We start from the raw sequence: 21,945 nt of genomic DNA, 5'->3' as shown, positions 1-21,945 counted from the left end.
GTGGAGGAATAACTGCAGGTGTGGTGTAAACAGCAAGAGATCTAGAATTAGAGGTGGAGCCTGAAGATGTGACAATTTCTGCAATGTTATGATAAAGCTCAACAAATGAGGAGTTGCTTCTTATGGATGGGCAAAGAAAATGGTTTATTGAGATGGAAACTACTTCTGGTGAAGATGTTATAAACATTGTTCAAATGACAATAAAGGATTCAGAATCTTCCATAACCTTAATTGATAAAGTAGCATTTGTGATGATTGACTCCAATTTTGAAAGAAGTTTGAAAGTAAAATGCTATCAAGTAGCATTGCATGCTACAGAAAAATCTTTCATGAAAGGAAGAGTCAATTGATGCGGCAGACTTCATTGTTGTCTGATTTTAAGAAATTGCCACAGCTACCTTAATATCAGCAACCACCACGCTGATCACTCAGCTGCCATCAACATGAGGGCAAGACCCTTCACCAGCAAAAATAGGACTTGCTGAAGGCTCAGATGATCGTTACCATTTTTAGGCAGCAAAATATTTTAAAATTATGTATGTTGTTTTAAGACCTAATGCTGTTGCTCACTTGATAGACTGCAATATAGTGTGAACATAACTTTTCTGTGTACTGGGAAACCAAAAAGTTCACATTCACTTTTTGTAATATCTATCTGCTTTATTATCATGGTCTGTAACTGATCCTGCAATATCTCTGAGGTATGCCTGTATTTTTGTTCAAGTTCCTTCACAGTACCACAGAACTTGAGAATCTGACATGTTCACCTTTTCTACTGGCACAGATATCCTTATTTATTCATGATGTGCATGAGGGGCTGTGCTTGGTAGATGTCAGAATGTAAAGGTTTAAAGATAATTGAAAGGAAATAGTATACAGAAACACTGGTTTAAGTAGTAATCGCGAAAAAACTACTCTGGAAAAATTACCCAGCAAATTGGTAAAATTCCCAAGCATATATTTCCAGAGCTCAACAGGAATTTTGCAGGTTTTGTTCATTTTTGTATTTTTAACATGTAAAACACTGCTTGTATATAATAGATGTTCAGCAAATGTGGAATGAATAAATGGATGTAAGTATCTTGTTTTAACCAGTAGCCCCAATATGGTTTTAATCAAGGATTACAAAAATTTTTTTAAATGTTTTTTGAGTTCTTGTTTTCTGAGATGCAGGTAAAGATAAACCCAACATTTATCTTTCTCTCAAGGAGTCTTTAATCTTGTAGTCATAAAATGTCTAAATATGTCACTGAAACAAGGTAGAAGTAATTAAGATAAAAGAGGGGAAATAAACCTAAGGTGGGAATTTGAGAGTCTGCACTATCTCCTGCCGAGGGGAGTTAGAAGAGGTTTTGTTGGGAAGGAACGGATAGGATTTGAACATTTGGAGGTGAGGTTGTGTAGGAGGCTGTAGGCAGTAAAGATATTTGTATAGGGAAAACCATGGTATGCATAGCTGGATTGGAAAGTTGTTCTCCCCCTCACCCCCCGGAGTTAAGCTCTTATGAAAGAGAATAGTGGGATATGAGGTTGGAAAGGTAGGTTTTGGAAAATTTTTACCTTTTTTAGATAGTAGAAAATTGAATATTTTTGAGAAGAGTTCGATTGTTTGAGAGATGCTCCTTTGCTTTGTGTCTATTAACAGGAAAAGCAATTCTCCCTGTATTTTGTCTTTTAAATTCCTTGAAGTCAGATATGTTTAGTTTCCTTCTTACGTATGGGGGTGGGAGGTGTGTGTGGGGGGAGGGGCATGTTTTGTGATCAAATGTAGCAATTTTTTCCAGCTGTTTCTTTCTTGATTTTTTTTTTTTTTTAATGTTATGGTAGAACTGAGAAGATGTATTTATTCATGTCCACCTGAACGTGCCTCTTTGTCTCTGTAACCTTTTAAGCCTCTGGAGAGGCTCATGTCGCAGTCTTCCTCACTGTTGCTTGAATATATTTCTAACATACAGCTTTTTGTAACTTTATTTCCAATCAGTTTTGCAGTTCCATCCTGTTGTCCGTGGGTTAAAGTCTCCTTTCCTTAGTATGAGGTAGGCACATTTCACTTTCTTGTTTCTGTGTGTTTTGTGCTTCTATTCTCTCCCTTCCTGTAAAACCTGTAAATGTGGGCATATATAGCTCCTAAAACACACCAGCTCTTCCACCTGACTCTGCCGTGGCCCATATTGCTTTTGTTATTCTGCTTTCCAATCCTGGTCTTTTAAGACCTGGTTCTTGTAGGATCTCTGCTGGGAAGCTTTCCTGACCTTCTAGGCAACAATTGGGACATCTTCCCTTCTGCTCCCAGAGACTAGACTCATGTACAGGCTCCCTTACTTTTTAACTGTTTAGATGTTCTTACTCAGCTGATGATGAGCACCTCATGGGCAGAATTTTCTTATTTCTGAGTTTCAGTAGTTATTATAACAGTATATAATAGATACTTATTTACATGGTTATTTGAATGTATCTGTTAGGTGGATAGCTGGGTTTTTACAGAACATCCTAGAAATTATGAATTTATAAAATCACTATGTATAATTTTATATATTATTAAAATTTTAAATTTTCATGTTTGTGAATTTTCTTAGGAGCATGGTAGTTCAGTAAATTTAGGTCTATTATCCTTTTTACCCTCTCTTTTATTTAAGAAGTATTTATACATTATCTGTTTAGAACATAATAGTGTCCAGGATTCTGGGAAATATAAAAGGCATATGAGACAATCTATCCAGTTAGTTACAAGGAGGATGAAGTATAAACAAATGAACAACACAACTCTTTTGGTTGGACTTTAGTTGCTTCTCATTTTGGTCTATTCATTTGTTCAAGTTGTTCCCTTACCCTACGCTGCAAACTATAGGTGAGTACTTTCTTCTTTTGCTTTACTCTATAAACTGCACAGCTTTAAAAACTGTTAATCATAAAAGAGAATATTTGCCTATTGTGACAACAATGCAGGCATTTTCCCAGTATATTTCAATTTTGCCGCTTCTTCCACTCCATAACCACTGTGAGCATTTTATACTGAGGAAATTGGAGACCAAAGTCCCATAACGGATTGTAGTGGGGTGTGATCCAATGATCCAAAGATTTTGTTTTATCCTCTCTACTATTTATTTTTTGCCTGTATTTAGCTGGTACTATTATTAATATGAAGAATAATCTAGAAAGTGAATTAGATTTTGTTCTGTTTATGTTTTTGAGCTTTTTACTAATATGAACAGATTACATTTATAGGCTAGCTTGTACATATGAAGAGGCAAGGTGGTGTTCTTCCAAAAATCAAGCAAAGAAAAAAAAGGAAGACAGACTTAAAGTGTAAATGTAACAGTGACACTTGAAAGTAGTACTCTGAATTGTGGAGGCAAATAATTGTGCAATTACCTGGAGGGATTGAAAAACAAATTGCCTAATTTTAAAGACTGGAACAGCTGGTGTTTTCTTGTCCCTCCTCCCCTTTTGTTGGTAAATGCCCAATGAAGTTTTGTTGTGGCTTTTCTTTTTACATAAACATAGTCAACACAATAAAGACGATAATGAACCAATGACTAAGAACATCAGTGGATTTTTTCTGTCTGTTCAGATGTGCTGAACACATCTTCATCCTTCAATGAACCATCAAATAGAGGCTGGCAAATTAGAACATCCATGTTTATTTAATCAGCTTCCCCACCCCCCAACTTTGAGCTGCCTTTAAATCTTTAAATCACAATTTGTTTTTTAGGTGAGATTAAACATTTTCCAGTACTAGAGGTATACTGAAGATGCTAAATAAAAACAAGTGGTCCTGTATGACACCGTATGACCTTTTTATTTAATTTTATTATTCAGAAAGGAAACATGTAATGATAATCTATGTAAAGTATTTTAAGTGGCATGTTTGAAAACCTGAATTAAGGATTTCAGAAGAATTTGATTTGAATGTACCTTATAAATAGCATAAAGCATGAAACATTTGTAAATTTAAAAATAGTTGTCTAGTACTTTTAAGATTATGTTCATACAGTTAAAATCCATAAATCTTAAGGATACCACTTGATAAATTATCAATGAATAAACACACCCATGTAATCAGTATCCAGCTGGGGAAATAGAATAATGCCCATAAACTCAAATGTTTCAGTCACTACCCTTTCTCCTCTTCGAGACAGCTTCTCTTCTGGCTTCTAACACTACAAATTAGTTTTTTTTTTCTATTTTATAAATTTTTTTAAAACGTTGTATTTTTTAGTTTTTTAACCTTTAAAAAATTTTTACTGAACATATAATACATATATAGAACATGTAAATCATACTTTTTATACATATCATTAACAGTTTTTAATCTAATTAATATTTTTAATTTTAATTTTATTTCAACAGCTTTAGGGGTACAAGTGGTTTTTGGTTACACGTATGAATTGGATAGTGGTGAAGTCTGGGATTTGGTGCACTTGTCATCTGGGTAGTGTACATTGTACCCAATAGGTAATTTTTCATCCTCCAGTATTTATTATACCATGCTGTATGCCTTGTGTACACATAGCATAGCTCCACCTTATGAATGAGAAGATGCAATATTTGGTTTTCAATTCCTGAGTTACTTAGATAGAATCATGGCCTCCAGGTCCTTCCAAGTTGCTGCAAGATATGATTTTGTTCTTTGTTTATAGCCAAGTAGTATTACAGTGTATGTGTATGTGTGTATATATATATACATACACATGTATACACACCAACACACCACATTTTCTTTATCCACTCACCAGTTGGTGGGCAGTTAGGTTGATTCCATGTCTTTGCAATTGCAGATTGTGCTGTGATAAACATACGTGTCCAGGTGTCTTTTTGATAAAGTGATTTGTGGAACTGCTGGATCGAATATACATCTACTTTTAGTTTTTTGAGAAATCTCCCTACTGTTTTCCATAAAGGTTGTACTAATTTAAATCCCCACCAGCAGTGTATAAATGTTTCCTTTTCACTACATCCATGCCAACATCTATTATTTTTTGGCTTTTTAATAACGGTCATTCTAGCTGAGTAAGGCGGTATCTCATTATAGTTTTAATTTGCATTTCCATGATGATTAGTGATGAGCAATTTTTCATTTTTTTGTCCATTTATATCTTCTTTTGAGAAATTCAGAAGTGTCTATTCATGTCATTTGCCCACTTTTTAAAGGAATTATCTGGTTTTTTTTTTTGCTGATTTGAGTTCCTTTTAGATTCTGGATATTAATTCTTTGTCAGATGCATAATTTGCATATATTTTCTCCCATTTTGTAGGTTGTCTGTTTACACTGATGATTTCTTTTATTATGCAGAAGCTTTTAAGTTTAGTTAGGTTCCATTTATTTTTTGTTTTTTGTTGCATTTGCTTTTGGGGTCTCACTCATAAATTATTTGCCAGGGCCAATGTCCAGAAGAGTTTTTCCTAGGTTTTCATTTAGAATTTTAATGATTTCAGGTCTTAGATTAAGTCTTTAGTCTATTTTAAGTTAATTTTTATATATTGTGAGAGATAGGGATCCAGTTTTATTCTTCTACATGTGGCTATCAAATTTTCTCAGCGCTATTTATTGAATAGGGTGTCCTTTCCCCAATTTATGTTTTTGTATGCTTTGTTGATGATTAGTGGTTTTAAGTATTTGGCTTTATTCCTGCGTTCTCTGTGCTGTTCCCTTGGTCTGTGTATCTCCTTTTATACCAGTACCATGCTGTTTTGGTTACTATATCCCTGTCGTGTAATTGGAAGTCAGCTAATGTGATGCCTGCAGATTTGTTGTTTTTGCTCAGTATTGCTTTGGGTATTCAGACTCTTTTTTGGTTCCATATAAATTTTAGGAATGCTTTTTCTAATTCCGTGAAGAATGAGATTGTTATCTTGATAGGAATTGCATTGAATCTGTAGATTGCTTTAGGCAGTATGGTCATTTTCATGATATTGATTCTTCCAATTCAGGAGCATGAGATGTTATTTCCATTTGTGTCGTCTGTGATTTCTTTAAGCAGTGTTTTCTTGTTCTCCTTGTAGAGATCTTTCACCTCTTTGGTTAAGTATATTCCTTGGTATTTTATTTTTTTGTAGCTGTTTTAAAAGGGATTGAGTTCTTGATTTGATTCTCAGCTTGGTTGTTGTTGGCATATAGCAGTACTACTGATTTGTGTACATTGATTTTGTAACCTGAGACTTTACTGAATTCATTGATTAGATCTAGGAGTCTTTTGGAGTAGTCTTTAGGGTTTTCTAGGCATAAGATCACATCATGAACAAACGGAGATTGTTTGTTTGTTGCTCTGATTGCTCTGGCTAGGACTTCCAGTACGGTGTTGAATGGAAGTGGTGAAAGTGAGCATCCTTGCCTTGTTCAAGTTCTTAGGAGGAAGGAAAACTTGTTTTAATTGGGCAAAATTTAAATAATGTAAAATTTATCATTTTAAATTGCACAATTCAGTGGCATTTAATATCTTTACAGTGTTATTCAACTAGCACTACCATCTAGTTCCAGCACATTGTTGTCAACCCAAAAGGAAACTTCATATGGTTTAAGTAGTAACTCCCTATCTCTTCCCATACCCCCAAATAGATTTGGCCAGTAGAAGTCTCTTCAAGCTAGTTCCTTTGTCATTTTTTGTCCCTATCATTCTTTGAATACTTCCTCATTGTCTTGTACACTGTCTTCCAGGATCATCTGGTACTATTCTACACCCAGCCTTGGAGTCAGACATTTCTCCAAGGACCCCAAGTTCCTCGTAGTTCCTTTTAGTGGGGAATGTTATTTAGAATTCAAGATCTGGGTGCTAGGTCTTTTAATGGTATATCTTCTGGGCCCTTATAGACAGAGCTAGGAAAAATAAAATAAAAATACACAAGTACATATGGGTGTATATTTACATGTATGTGATATGTGTGTATGTACGAGTATGTGTGTATATGAAATATGTGTAGATCCATGTGTAGAAAACACATGATATTTGTATACACATACCCGTCTTTATTCTTTTCATCTATCTATATCTATGTATCTCTATTCCTCCGACTCTCTCCTTTCTCTGTCTCTATTTCTCCTTCTCTCTCCTCTCTCTCTTTTCTATATATATAGTTAGATAATATATTATAGCAGATAATATATATAACATATATAAAATAGATAATAGATAATATATGTATTTTATATATATATTCAAAAACCTCAAGTTCATGTTGGTAATCTTCAGTTAGAGTCTAACATTACAGGGTTCATTCTAGCCTTCCATATTTTCATATTCTTATTTCTCTGACATTATTATTCATTTAAAATACAATTAGGTTTCTTGTGTTTGGATTTTTAGTATATCCTTCCACTCTTTCTGATATTAATATTTCTCATTTCAAGTGTATGAAATATTAACATAGTTCAAAAGTCAGAACTATACAAGGAGGACTATACTAAAAAAGTCAGAACTTTACAAAAAATAACCATGCAAAAAATTGCCACTTAGTCTCTCATCCCCCTTTTTTCTCTGGAAATTTTCTCTCCCCATCTTTTCTACTATATTCCCATCCACCCCGAAGGTATATGATTGTATTAGTTCCTTGTTCCTTCCTGTGTCTTTTTGCACAAATGAAGAGATATGTGTATTTTTTCATTTCTTTCTTTCATAAACATAAGGTAATATACTGTAGATATTCTTTGGCATGTTTTCCAGTTACACATGCTTTCTAGGATATGATTTTATCAGCTCATAGAGATATTGTCTTTTTTTCTTATAATTGCATGCTACTCCATTATGTGGTCCATCATGGTTTGTTTAGTATTCTCTGGCTATGGGAGAAACATTTGACTGTTATCTGTATAGTATATCCTTTTTGAGGCTTAAGAGCTAAAAGAATACTTCAGTTCTGGTCATGGTAAGCAGGTGGAAGTGTTATAACACTGGAGTATTGCATTCAGCAGTTGAAGCAACACTTCTTAAATATGTAAAATAGTCTAAATAATCAACTCTCTTATTGAAGGCACTGGGCCAATGCAGGAAAGCTTTCCATTAGAATGGAGGTCATGCTGGTTAAATATTGGTGGATAATAAGAGAATATTGTGTGTCAAATTTCTTCTGCTATTTCAAGTTAATTTCTAAGTGTCTAAAATTAGTATTAGATCATTATAATTATTCTTTATAGAAATATTTTAGAAGTGAAAAGGGGGGAAGTAGCATATTTTCTGTACTTTATCTTTTTTTTGGGTAAAATATAGTTGGTAATTTTAAGCTTTTTAATGTACTCTAAAACCAGCTTCCAATATAGGCAGAGTTTTTGGCACATAATGATACTCATTAAATGTTTGTTTAAAAAGTCAAGTAACTCTTTAAGGGAATCCCCTGCTAAACTTTATTTTGTTGGTGAATGCACCTTTCTGCAATATTCTTCAGCTTTCATAGTTTCTACTATGTGTTTGCATAAAATTATCTGTGAATAACAGATTTTATTGGCACTGGAGATCTGTTCATATATGTTCTGAAAATGAGTTATTCATACAGCAGTGACAGCCTAGTGTTTCTGTTGATCAGTGACATTAGAGATGCTTGAAATCATTTGAAAAATGCAAGGAAATAGTCGCAATGCATTTTAATAGTAATATGCACGATAGTAATTTAGATTATAATTACCCTCTTGGCAGCAACTGTGCTTACCCTTGTTTTGTACTGCGCTGACTCTGCTCTTTTTCTTAAAATATTGTCCCTACCAGTGCAAACTATTTCTTTAAATAGTCTTGACATTTCATATCAGCTCATTCTTCTTCACAAGTCTCATCACCTGAGTAGGTACTGGGAATTCAGCAATTGCAAAATCAAAGAAAAACTGAGGCAGTTAATTAATGGTTATTGACTTAAATAGAAATCTACAGGCATAGAGATAGATACATATACCCATGCAAGAGTGCATATAACTCTCTTATCACTATGAGAACATAAGCTTTTTCACTATTTAGGCTTTATGTAGATAACAGTTTTCTGTTTTCTGTAATTTACTTGCTTAAAATTACAAAGTAAATGTTATGGAGAAGGATCTAGAATCTAGTAACTAACTTCACATAAAAATTAAAGTTCAAACTATTCTTACAGTTCTCTGATATCTTAATATTTTAATCTCCAGAGGCTATATATTATGGGTCTTCATGTTAAAAAAAATACTGGTTTTCTTTACAGGTTTAAGTGTGATTTAAAGATTAAGCTATCACCAGCAGTTGAAGATGTTGCATGGTGAATTTTGGTATAGGCTACTATCTGGGAGAAATAAGGTGTCATTTAGTGAGTTGGAAAACAGTCTACAGTGATTGGAGTAGTGTTTAAGAATATAATTTCTGACTCCTTTGATATCACAGATATTCTAGGCAAACTTTTGCTTTAAGCAACTACCATATGTTAGATACTTTATTAGGCAGATAAAGAAGGTCATTGTCCTGATCGATATTGGCATTATGCTGTATCATCTTCTTTCAGAGTGTGTAGATATTTCAGATTTAGTTTTTTTTTTTTTACATTTATTATTTTAAAAATCTGGTCATTCATAAATGGCAGATTCTTTATGATTGTATAAAAACCATTCAGTTATTTCAAAAATCAACTGGTAACTAGAAATTCAGTGTATTTTTATACATTGAATAAAGCAAACAATGAGATAGAATAGTGAGTGAACATATACTGAATAAGTGTTACACCTGAACTGAGATGAAATGTAGTCATTTAGGTAGGGACAAAATAATCTTTTCAAGACAGGTCCAAGGAGAGTGTTACTATTACCTGTAATAGTTACCTAGCAAAAGAAAGAGCATTTAATTTTAGACGAACAGAAATGGTAAGGGAAATAAGTATGGGAAAGGGTATATTACTTTTTCTACCTTAGGATACATTTAATAAAGAATATGATAAGAGGAATCTATGTACTTTTCTTTCTATGCTGCATTTGGTATTTTAGAATAAAATTTGCTAAAGGATTTAAAAAGATTTAAAAATTATGTTGGATAAATATCCTTCTAATTTTTGTGATGTCAGGCAGACATCCTTATCTCACTAATGTGTTTTGATACCACAGGGGATAAAGCTTTCTAAGTATTTTCATCTTCATGGCTAATGGACTTAAAGATATGCAGCCGTGAGTATCCTTTCCCCCCTCCCTGTGCTTCCCTCTTCCTTTGAAGTTATGTAAAATGAAATACAAGAGCTGTTCTTAAAAGGAGTATTTCTGATTATTCTTGTAATATAATATTTTTCCCCTCAATTTCCTTTTTTATACCTGTGTTTGGATAGTAATATAATAAAAGGTAGTTAATTGTGTTGAAAAATAGTCTCTCATTTCCTGTTTCTTTAATTTAAGAGATGTGTGTGACTTTTCTTCTTCTTTCTTATTATTATTTCTTTTTTTTTCTTTTCTTTTTTTTTTTTTTTTGAGACAGAGTCTGGCTCTGTCACCAGGCTGGAGTACAGTGGCACGATCTCAGCTCACTACAACCTCTGCCTCCCGGGTTCAAGTGATTCTCCTGCCTCAGCCTCCCAAGTAGCTGGGACTACAGATGGATCCTACCACACCTGGCTAATTTTTATATTTTTAGTAGAGATGGGGTTTCACTATGTTGGCCAGGCTGGTCTTGAATTCCTGACCTCAGGTGATCCACCCACCTTGGCTCTTTTCTTATTTTAACCCTTAGTCTATGTATACCTTCCATTTTATTATAACTTCATTCATTCACTGAATGCCATTCACTTTGCAAAGGACTGGTGTTACAGTGATGAATTAGGCAGACGCAGACACTGCCCTGTAGCATGTATTCTAGTGGAGAACATGGCATCACACAGAGATGCTGGCATGTATGACAGACTTCTTATACCTTGAAGACTGGGCTACCTAGTTGATTGCTTTTCCTTATGCTACTACCACCTCCATCATCCCTAATGATTTCATTATTCACATACATGATCTGTCCAACATCCCACTTTCTCATTTACTTGACTTTATTACTCCTAGTGAACTTTGTTTTTTCTCCCAATCTCAGTCACCTGGGACAGTAAAATACCACTTCTAAATATGATTTACAGACTTCCTTTCCTGTGCACTGTCTATCTTTCCTATTAGTATCCTCACTTTAAGAATTTTGCAATCCCATTGGCAATTCTGACCCATTGACTTTACATGTTTCATGTTCGTCACCTCCCCGTTCCTGGCATGCCCTTACTTCTCTCCTTATATACTTAACACCCTCAGATCTTCACTCTCACACATACCATCAGTTTGTTTGCCTCATTGTTCATATAAACGCTGCCCTTGGTTAAACTAAATTCCCCCCCTCCTCTGCATCTGCACCTCAGCACAGCATGCATCTGGGAGGAAGCAGGTAGCTGCTACACTGACTAGTCTTTTTTGAATGACCACAGTTAATAAGCAAGCCCTTAACAGTACTCAGATATCCTACCACATGACCATTTTTATTGCAATTCTTTACTTTCTGAAAACAATTTCCTACCTTCAGCTCGGTGTTCTCACTTTTAGTTGATTATATTGCCACTTTTTTCACTGAGAATGTTGATGTAATCAGAATAGAACTGCCATACCTCACTTTCTAATCATCAGATCTGACAATGTACCAGAATCTGTTCCCTTAAACTCTGCTTTTGCTTTTTTTGCAGTGATAAACTTTCCTTGCAGCTGTATAAGGTCAGTCTCTCCCCTTGTATAGTAGAGCACATCCTCTGTCATCTACTCAAGTGGTTTTTGTTTGTTTGGTTTTTTTTGAGATGGAGTTTCTCTCTTGTTGCCCAGGCTGGAGTGCAATGGCGTGATCTCAGCTTACTGCAACCTCTGCTTCCTGGGTTCAAGCAATTGTCCTGCCTTAGCCTCCCGAGTAGCTGGGATTACAGGCATGCGCCACCATGCCTGGCTAATTTTTACATTTTTAATAGAGACAGGGTTTTGCCATCTTGGCCAGGCTGGTCTCGAACTCCTGACCTCAGATGATCCACCCATCTTGGCCTCCCAAAGTATTGGGATTACAGGCGTGAGTCACCTTGTTTGCCTGCTTGTTTGTTTTTCTGAGCCTGTACCTACCTCCCTGCATCATCAGTTTTGTTTCCTTTTCTTGGTCATTCTCATCAGCATGCAAACATTACCATATATGTATATATTTTTTCCCACTCCCCCCAAATTATACCCCAGGATTCCCTCTAGCCACTGCCCCAGTTCTTTTCTCCCCTTTACAGAAAATCTCCTAAGAGTTTTCCATTCTTCTTGCTTTTCTTCTTGAATTTATGATCAGGCTTATCCCTAATCCACCACTAAAACTGGTCTTTTCAAGGTCACAGTGATCAGTAGACAGTATTCATTTACTTGCTGAGAACAAAAACCTGAACATCATCTTCAAAGTTTACTTTTTTCATTCTTACATCTAAACTATCAGCCTCCTGTCTGCTGTACATTGAAAATTTATTTTCATATTGAGGACATCTAATGTTTTCCATCACTGCATCTTATGCCAGGCTACCAACAACTCTTGACCAGACAATGCAGTAGTCTTCTAACTGACCTCCTCGTTTCACGTTTTGCCATGTATAGTCTTTTGCCACACAGTAGTTAGAAAAATCCTTAAAAAAATGTTTATTTCATCTTATACTTTCTATGCTCAGAACTCTCCAATACTTATCCATCCCACTCAGAATAAAACCTAAAGTCCTTACCATGGTTTATAAGATCCTATCAGGGGATGGCATACTTTTTCTTAAATGGCCACACAGTAAATATTTTAGACTTTGTCACATATGGTCTCAGTTGCATCTGCTGCTGCTGCTTCTGATTTCTTCACTTCTTCCTCCTCCTCCTCTTCATTCTCTTCCTCTTCTTTTTAACAAGCATTTGAAAATGTAAAAATTATTCTCAGCCCCAAGATCATACAAAAACATTTGACACTCAGGCTGTAGTTTTTCAGCTGCCTGCCTAGAGGATCAGAGCCCTGCCTTTTCTGTCTGTCCTTGTCATCTGTAACTCTTATCATGTTCACTGAGTCTTCTTACTGTCCTCCAAATATGCCAAGTTCATTCCTGCCACAAGGCTTTGTATTTTCTCTTCTGTTTGCTACAAGTTCTTTTTCTCAGCTTTCCCATGTCCTCTCCTCTTCATTGTGGTCTCTGCACAAGTGATATTTTATTTCTTTCTGTCTTTTCTTTTTTTGAGACACAGTTTTGCTCTGTTGCCTAGGCTGGAGTGCAGTGGCGCGATCATGGCTCATGGCAACCTCAAACTCCTGGGCTCAAGTGATCTTCCAACCTCAGTCTCCTGAGTATCTGGATCTACAGGCATGCACCGCCATGCTGGGTTAATTAAGAAAAATGTTTTTTATAGAGATGGGGTCTCACTGTGTTGCCCAGTATGTTTTCAAACTCCTGGCCTCTAGCAATCTTCCTGCCCCAGCCTCCCAAATTGCCAGAATTACAGGCATGAGCCACCACGCTTAGCCGCACAAGCGTTATTTTCTTAGAGCAAAATATATTATTTTCTCTAGAGGCTCTTAAATAGCTACTTCCCCTATCACTCACTCTCTTTATTCTGTCTCCCCCATCTAAGTAGATGGTACCATGTTTTGGCATAGACCAAAGTCCTAGGACTCATCTTTGACTTTTATTTCACTCCTGTGTCTGCATCATGTAAACAGTACTTGGCACACAATAGGTGTTCAATATATCCTTTAAATAATAGGTAGTAATGAAAGTTATTTTAATACAGAGTAAGAGTTATGAAAAATGAATCCATAGATTGGGGGAAGGGACCCATTTTGTGGCTCACGAGAGGCCTTCTGTGGGAAGCCACTCTCAGCCCAGGTCTAACCAATGTTTAGGAGTAGGCCTGGGTAAGGGTTGTAGTAGTGGTGGTGAGGGTTTGGGTAAGGGTGGAGGGTGTCAGAGGCAGGATTCTCAGGTGGGAATGCAGAATCCTTGAGGCAACAAACTGTTCAAGTTGGACAGTTCAATATGGCCGAAGTAATTATCGTTAGGTAGTGGATTTAGTCTGTCTTTCCCAGTGTTTATTGGTTAAATCTACTTGCTGCCCTATTTAAAATGTTGCCTCCTTTTAATCCCATCCTCCAGCCAAACACACCAAATTTAATAGCTCTGCTTCTGTGTGTGAATTGTAATGGCCCTAGAGAAAAGATTGACAGGTTAGTTTTGGTTTTTCATATAAATAGAACCATCCACTGTGTACTTTTTGTTTGGGCTACTTCAACCTAGCGTAATTTTTTGATTCCTTTGTCTTGTTGCATTTATCAGTAGTGAATTCTTTTTATTGCTGCATAGTATTTCATTGTGTGGTTATACTATAATTTGTTGATGAATACTTGGGTTGTTCTCAGATTTTGACTATTAAGAATAAAGATATTCCATACATCGTAGATTTTTTTCATTTTTTTCCTCCTGCTTAACACCTAACTGCAATTGCTGAGTAATATGGGCAATGTATATTTAACTTAAAAGAAACAAACATCTTCCAGGGTGACAGTATCATTTTATATGTCCACCAGTAGTGTAGAAGAGTTCCAGGAGTATCAAATTCTCACTACTCTAGGAGACTGCTATAGGGACTATGTAGCACTCCCTCATTTGTGGTTCCAATTTGAATTCCCCTGCTGACAGGTGATTTTGAACATGTCCTCATGTGATTATTGGCCATTCACATATCTTCTGTTATGAAGTTTTTAATCTGTTTATTAATTTGTCCTATTACTATTGAGTTATAGGAGTTCTTTATTCTGAATACTAGTCCTTTATGAAATGTATCATTGGGAGAGGCAGTCTTCCATGGGATCTGAGTTTCCCTACATCTACTTGCTGGCTATGCCAAGAACACAAGGTTTGATTGCTCTTTACCCATCCCATTTTTCTGAGTTGCATTTGCAGTGAGTAGCCTGGAGAGGCGAGGTTTTGCCTCCCTCTGCACAATAAGCATGCCTATTACTGCTCACTATAAAAATGGTGAATCCCCCAAGCTCTGTGTTCTTCTCTTATGATGCAATCCACTGCATGTGCAGGCATTCTCCATGGGCCCTGGATTGTCCCCGTGCGATTGGGTGTGTTAGGGACCCAACACATGCATAATGAAGTCCTTCGGCTCTAATCCAGGAGTCTTGTGTTTTTCTGCCAGCATCTGTGAAATAGTAACAAGCTAATTTAGCTTGTAAGTTGAAATCTCAGACTCTATACAGTTCTTAACTGTATTGCAAATATTTTCTCCTGGTTTGTGCTTACCTTTCATTTCCTTACCAAAACTAATTTAATAAGATACTTTTGAATTTAATGAGGTACAATATTTTAGTTTTATAGCTAGTACTCTTTGTGTCCTATTTAAGAAACCTTTGCCTTCTCCAAGGCAGGGAGGATTTTTACCTGTTTTCTTCTAGCTGTTTTATAGTTTTAGCTTTTACTTTTAGGTCTAGGATCCAGGTTCACTTTCTTTCATATGAAAGTCCAATTGTTCTAGCACCATTTGTTGAAGAGATTCTTCTTCCCCGCATTGAATCACATTGGCAACTTTTGTGAAAATCGTTGACGATATAAGTTATATTTCTGGACTGTCTATTTCCACTGATGCATGTATCACTCTAATTTGATTACTGTAGATTTACAGTTAATCTTGAAATCAGATAGTGTAAGCCCCCCAACTTTGTTCTTTATCACAATTGTTTTCCTATTTTAGGTCTCCTTTATTTTCATATAAATTTTAGAATGTAGTTCTCAATTTATACAAAACACTTGATGGGATTTTGACAGTAATCATTGATTGAATCTATGGATTATTTTTTTCAGAAAATGTACTTAATGGATTTCTTAATAAAATTAAGTCTTCTGATCTATGAGTATGGTATAACGTGTTTATTTTTGTAGGTTGTCCTCAATTTCTCTCCACAAATGTGTTGTAGTTTTATCTATAGGTATTTCCTTTTTTCTTTTTTTAAAAAAATACCTTAATTTCTGGGATACAAGTGCAGAATGTGCAGGTTTGTTACATAGGTATACACGTGCCATGGTGATTTGCTGCACCCATCAACCCATCATTTACATTAGGTATTTGTCCTAATGCTATCCCTCTCTTAACCCCCCAACGCCCCGAAAAGCCCTGGTATGTGAGGTTCCCCTCCCTATGTCCATGTGTTCTCATTGTTCACCTCCAACTTATGAGTGAGAACATGCGGTGTTTGGTTTTCTGTTCTTGTTAGTTTGCTGAGAATGATGGTTTCCAGCTTCATCTATGTCCCTGCAAAGGACATGAACTCATTCTTTTTTTATGGCTGCATAGTATTTCATGGTGTATGTGTGCCACATTTTCTTTATCCAGTCTATCATTGATGGGTATTTGGATTGGTTCCAAGTCTTTGCTATTGTGAACAGTGCTGCAATAAACATACATGTGTATGTGTCTTTATAGCAGCATGATTTATAATCCTTTGGGTGTATACCCCATAATGGGATTGTTCGGTCAAATGGTATTTCTAGTTCTAGATCCTTGAGGAATCGCCACACTGTCTTCCACAATGGTTGAACTATTTACACTCTCACCAACAGTGTAAAAGTGTTCCTATTTCTCCACATCCTCTCCAGCATCTGTTGTTTCCTGACTTTTTAATGATCGCCATTCTAACTGGCGTGAGATGGTATCTCATTTTGGTTTTGATTTGCATTTCTCTAATGACCAGTGATGATGAGCTTTTTTTCATATGTTTTTTGGCCACATAAATGTCTTCTGTTGAAAAGTGTCTGTTTATATCCTTACAGTAATTGAGCGATTTTATGATTGGGACATATAATATCCTATTGAGTGATAATAAAATGAACTAAAGCATTAAGATTTTTGGATGCCTGAACTCATCTCTTTAGGGATGTAGCTGTAAGGACTTTATAAAATGTGGATTCAGTTAGCTCTCATTTCATGGAATGGCATCTTTTGGTTCAATTGAGTTTACCTATTGCTATTCAGGAGTTGGAAGAGAAGAGGTTCCAATGTTTGAAAATAATTAAATCCTTATTTTTCATAATACAGATCAAAGGTAATAATGAATATTTAGAAATCTAAAAATATCAGGTACATTATTTAGACATATTAAGTAACTATCAGAAGAAACTGTTAAAGGAATTAATAATTATTGTCTTTGTGAGACAGGGCTAAGATATAGGATAGGTGGTTTTTGTTTTTTATCTTTTAATACCACTTTTATTCTTATCCACATGCACTTATTGGTTATTCTCATACTTAAAAAGTATTTGCTACATGGAGCTTACTTATTGTTGAAGAAAAAAATCTATTTATTCAGTTGTGGTTTATTTTGATCCTACCCAAATTGCAAGTTTTTTGGTAATAAATTTAGAATGGGCTACAAGAAATCATCTAGTTGCTATATTTTTGGATAAAAATATTGGCCTGACAGCACGCACAGGAAACTTGAAAAATTTATGATATCAAGAAATTGTAAACAACCTACTTGCCCAAGAGCCAGGGACTAATTAAGTAAGTAATGCAATAGTCTGTAGGCAGGAAGAGGTCATATTCTTTATGGCTTATGTGTTGAAATTGGAATATGTTCATGAAATATTGCTTAAAGATAACAGTAGCCTATAGAACAATAGGTATCAAACAATGTTTATAATGAGTAAAGTGTATTGTATTAGTTTTTTCTCACGCTGCTAATAAGATGAATCTGAGACTGGGTAATTTATTTGTTTTTATTTTTATTTTTTTTTGAGACAGAGTTTCACTCTTGTTGCCCAGGCTGGAGTGCAATGGCATGATCTCTGCTCACCGCAACCTCTGCCTCCCAGGTTCAAGCAATTCTCCTGCCTCAGCCTCCTGAGTAGCTGGGATTATAGGCATGTGCCACTACGCTCAGCTAATTTTGTACTTTTAGTAGAGATGGGGTTTCTCCATGTTGGTCAGGCTGGTCTCGAACTCCCAACCTCAGGTGATCTGCCCGCCTCAGCCTCCCAAAGTGCTGGGATTACAGGCATGAGCCACTGTGCCCAGCTGAGACTGGGTAATTTATAAATAAAAAGGTTTAATGTACTCACAGTTTCACATGGCTGGGGAGGCCTCACAATCATGATAGAAGGCAAAGGAGAAGCAAAGTCACATCTTACATGGCAGCAGGCAAGAAGTGCCAAGCGAAGGTGGGGGAAAAGCCCCTTTTAAAACCATCAGATCTCGTGAGAACTCACTGACTATCACGAGAACAGCATGGAGGTAACCGCCCTCATGATTCAATTACCTCCTACTGGGTCCCTCCCAAAACATGGGATTATAGGAACTACTATTCAAGATGGGATTTGGGTGGGGACACAGCCAAACCATATCATATATGTTTTAAAATATAAATATATGCAAATATATTAATATTCTCTATATATACGAGAAAAATGCTTTATGTAGAAATATATTAACAGTAGTTATTTTGAGGCACCTTTGTTCCTGTTGCTTTTCTGTGTTTTCCAAATTTTCTCTGTTGAACAATCAATCCTTTGGTAATTCATAGCAAAAAGAAACATCAATAAGTGCTGTGTTGGTGCAAGTTGAATATGTTCTTTGAATGATATCAGTGACTGCGGTAAAAATAATCGGATGTTCATTTTCATAGCTTTCACCATTTCCCCTTTTATTTTCGGAGATTATACCATTGAATTCTTCTTTATTAAATTACTGCTTTGATAATGACATGAATAAAAATAACCTGTCTTTACAGTGCTAATTTGTTTTGCTTTATTGAGAATGTTTTCTTGAATAACATTATAGTAAATTAATAAAAACAAAAAACGTGAGAAACACCTGATTTCCTACCACTTCACCTGATCTTCTTTTGAACTTACGCAATTCATTTCCTGCCATTGGATGGTGAATCTGTAATTCAAATAATATAATTCAGAACTTTATTGTTAGTTCACCATCCTCATCATTTCCTATCTAGGCTATAATAGATACCTTCTCGACAGATCTCTCTGCTTCTGATCTCAGAGTAAAAGTCCAAGTTCTTTGAGTGGACTGTAAAACCTACAGTTCCCTCCATCACAGCATTTTTTTTTTCCTGTATCTGCATGGTTAGCTGTCTTATCTCCTTTAGACTTTTTATTTAAACACTCAAGTTTGAGGCCTTTGAAGTCTTCTCTGTGAGGCTTTCTTTGACCATCCTGTTTAAAACTGCATGTCTCATATGATGCTACTTATTCTCTTTTCTGCTTTTATTCTTCTCCACAGCATGTATTATTTACAGTGCAATGCATTTTCATTATTTTATGTATTACCTGTTTCTCCCCATAGGTAGTAAAGCTACATGTAGGTAGGAAGTTGAATCTCTTATTCTTCTTTCATCTCTGCTCTATTCTCAGTACTTAAAACAGTGCCCAGTATTTAATAGGTACTTAATGTTTGTTGAATAATGAGGGAACTCTACTCTTCTAATTCATATTTCACACTGGAGTGATCCTTCCAAAACTCCCCAGGAGAGCTAATTGCATAGTAGTGCTCTATCACTCCATGATCTGGCCTCTATCTTCAATTGCATATGTTTTTGTTTTTCTCTGCATGTGTACATGCATGTTATATTTTGGTCTGGAAGTTAATTCCTTTCTCATTCTTTGCCTCCCTAATGCTTACTTACAAAAGAAAAACCAGGAAGATGTACCCCTGTTATGCAAGCTTCCCTGATCTGTTCTGCCAGGTTAGATGTTCTTTCTTTGAGTCTCTTGGTGCTGTGTTACAGGAACTAGACTGTACTGAAAATTATTATTTTCTTGCTTGCATTTCTTCCAGACTTCGCTTTTTGTTAATCCATGTGTCTACAGTGCCTAGAACTAGGCTTATAGTGATAGCTGAATGAATTAATACCTAATAGCCTTTTCTACACTGCTCAGAATACTAATTTTAATAGAGTAGTTCTTATATTGAGTTTTGAATTTTATTTTGTGTATGCCTAAAAATATTACTGTATTTTAAGATATTTTCTATATTACACAATTGTTCTCCATGACATTTTACATTTAAGAAAGCAGTTATTTCAATTTGCACACCTTCTGATGTTATAGTACTATCTTTTGTGGATACCACAGATTATGAATTTATAGATTTTTGGGTAGAAGTAAGGAAATTATCTACCGCCCTTGCCCAAATAGTGCTAATTATAGTAGTTATGTGCTGCTGTTAGAGGGATTAACTTGTTATTTTTTAATGGGTAATCTCCATGCAGTATTAATCAAAACATTTTTTGACTTATTTTATAGGGAAGTCTTAAGAGAAGCCGACAGATCTCACCTCAGGAATTCATTCATGAGCTGAAAATGGGGTCTGCAGATGAGAGACTTGTCACATGCTTGGAGTCTCTCCGAGTGTCTTTGACCAGCAATCCTGTGAGGTAATTCATCTGTTTGAACACCAACAGGGCAGATGTCTTTAATGTGTTCTTTTAGTTTAATACTTTTTTTTCATTGTGCCTGGTAGACCTCAACAGTTTCTCAAAGTACAAACTGAATACCTAATATTTATATGCAGGAAGAAATATAGTCTCAGTAGTACCTTTTGCATTTATTACTGAGTGGTACATTGCTCAGGGACTTTAAAAAAGCCTTTTGCCCACATAGAATTTTTAGAAACTTAAGGTGTTTTCTAAAAGAGAATTGTCATGTGAGAAACTATTAATTTAATATGACTGAGTTTCACCCTGAATTTTGTCATTGTATATTTACTTGCTGATCTTATTTGACAAAGTAAGAAATACCACTAATTAATTTTTTCTGTTGTTGGAAATGATGTTGTCGTAGGGGCCTATAGGTTAGTTTTGCTATATTTACCAAATAAAAGTACAGAACAACCAGAAATATTCAATTCTAGACACACACACACTGTTTATCTGAAGTCCAAATTTAAGTGAGTATCCTGTATTTTATCTAAAAACAGTACCATAGGTGTTTCCATAAGTCAGTTTTGGAATGGGGCTAATTTTTGGTGCCTCTAAGAAATAGTTGTGAACAAAATTTAACAATCAGTGTAAATATATTTTGATAAACTGGACGTATTTAAACTTGTCAGATTATTGCATGGTAGGAGACAGACTTGTTAAAAAAACAAAAACCAGGAAGATGTACCTGAAATATATCATGTATGTTAATTGTGGTGCCTAAAAAGAGAGATTTCAGTCTATTCAGAGGCCATTTGCTAACTGAATTAGGTAGGTAGCTAAACAAGAGTATTCTTGAAAAAAATTCAAGCAGAAATTGTTATGAAATACCTAAACAGTCAGAATCAGAGAATTTCAGAGCTGCAAGGATTGTAGATCAGTTTTGGGTTTTCATTGTGTAAGAAATGAATGATTATTTCTGCATAAGAATATATGCATATGTAGTCATATATATATATGTGTGTGTGTGTTCTGAAGGCTAGAATTGCATACTATAATTGGAGGTTCATGATATGGAGAAGAATTTGCTCTGATTATTACTTTTTTGGACACTTCTGTGGCTGGGATATTGCATGCAGAAATCCTTGACTGTACATGTATTTAAAAGTAAACAACCTTACCTGCTGAGATGTGAGACTGAGTGACATTTAACTAAGGAGTATGATGAGTAAACAAAGAAACTAGTATATTTCAACTTTATTTTTCCATATTTTGCCATTTCCAGTCTGTCCTCTAGACTGCAAACTAATGGTTGGCATGAGACTAGGGCTTCATATGTGTAATTTACCTCGCGTTACCAGACACACTGTTTAACATGTAGGAAATGCTCCGTAAAGATTTGTTGATTGAAACAATGAGGTTTTAATTTTAGCCTTCTTTAGTCTTACCTTGGCTAGTGTTAGAAACTGAGAATGGATTGGGGAATTTATTTGACAGGTATATTCATAATGAAGAGCTTTGGTGTCCAGCTTAATCTTTGCCTGTAAAATATGTTCATTTAAAAATATATTTGGCCATTTGTGGTAGCTCA

At 35.4% G+C, this 21,945-nt stretch overlaps 1 protein-coding gene across 3 annotated transcripts in view; it reads left to right on the top strand.

Moving 5' to 3' along the window:
- DIAPH3 (diaphanous related formin 3) overlaps positions 1–21,945 on the top strand; it is a 485,256-nt gene that overhangs the window by 98,451 nt on the left and 364,860 nt on the right. For all 3 annotated transcript variants that reach the window (NM_001374211.1, XM_054528709.2, XM_054528710.2), the window contains 1 exon segment: positions 20,242–20,372. In NM_001374211.1, the coding sequence (NP_001361140.1) occupies positions 20,242–20,372 (131 nt within the window).

This window comes from Pongo abelii, chromosome 14, assembly GCF_028885655.2.
Source record: "Pongo abelii isolate AG06213 chromosome 14, NHGRI_mPonAbe1-v2.0_pri, whole genome shotgun sequence".
Lineage (NCBI taxonomy): Eukaryota > Metazoa > Chordata > Mammalia > Primates > Hominidae > Pongo > Pongo abelii.
This window is presented reverse-complemented; position numbering and strand designations above follow the sequence as displayed.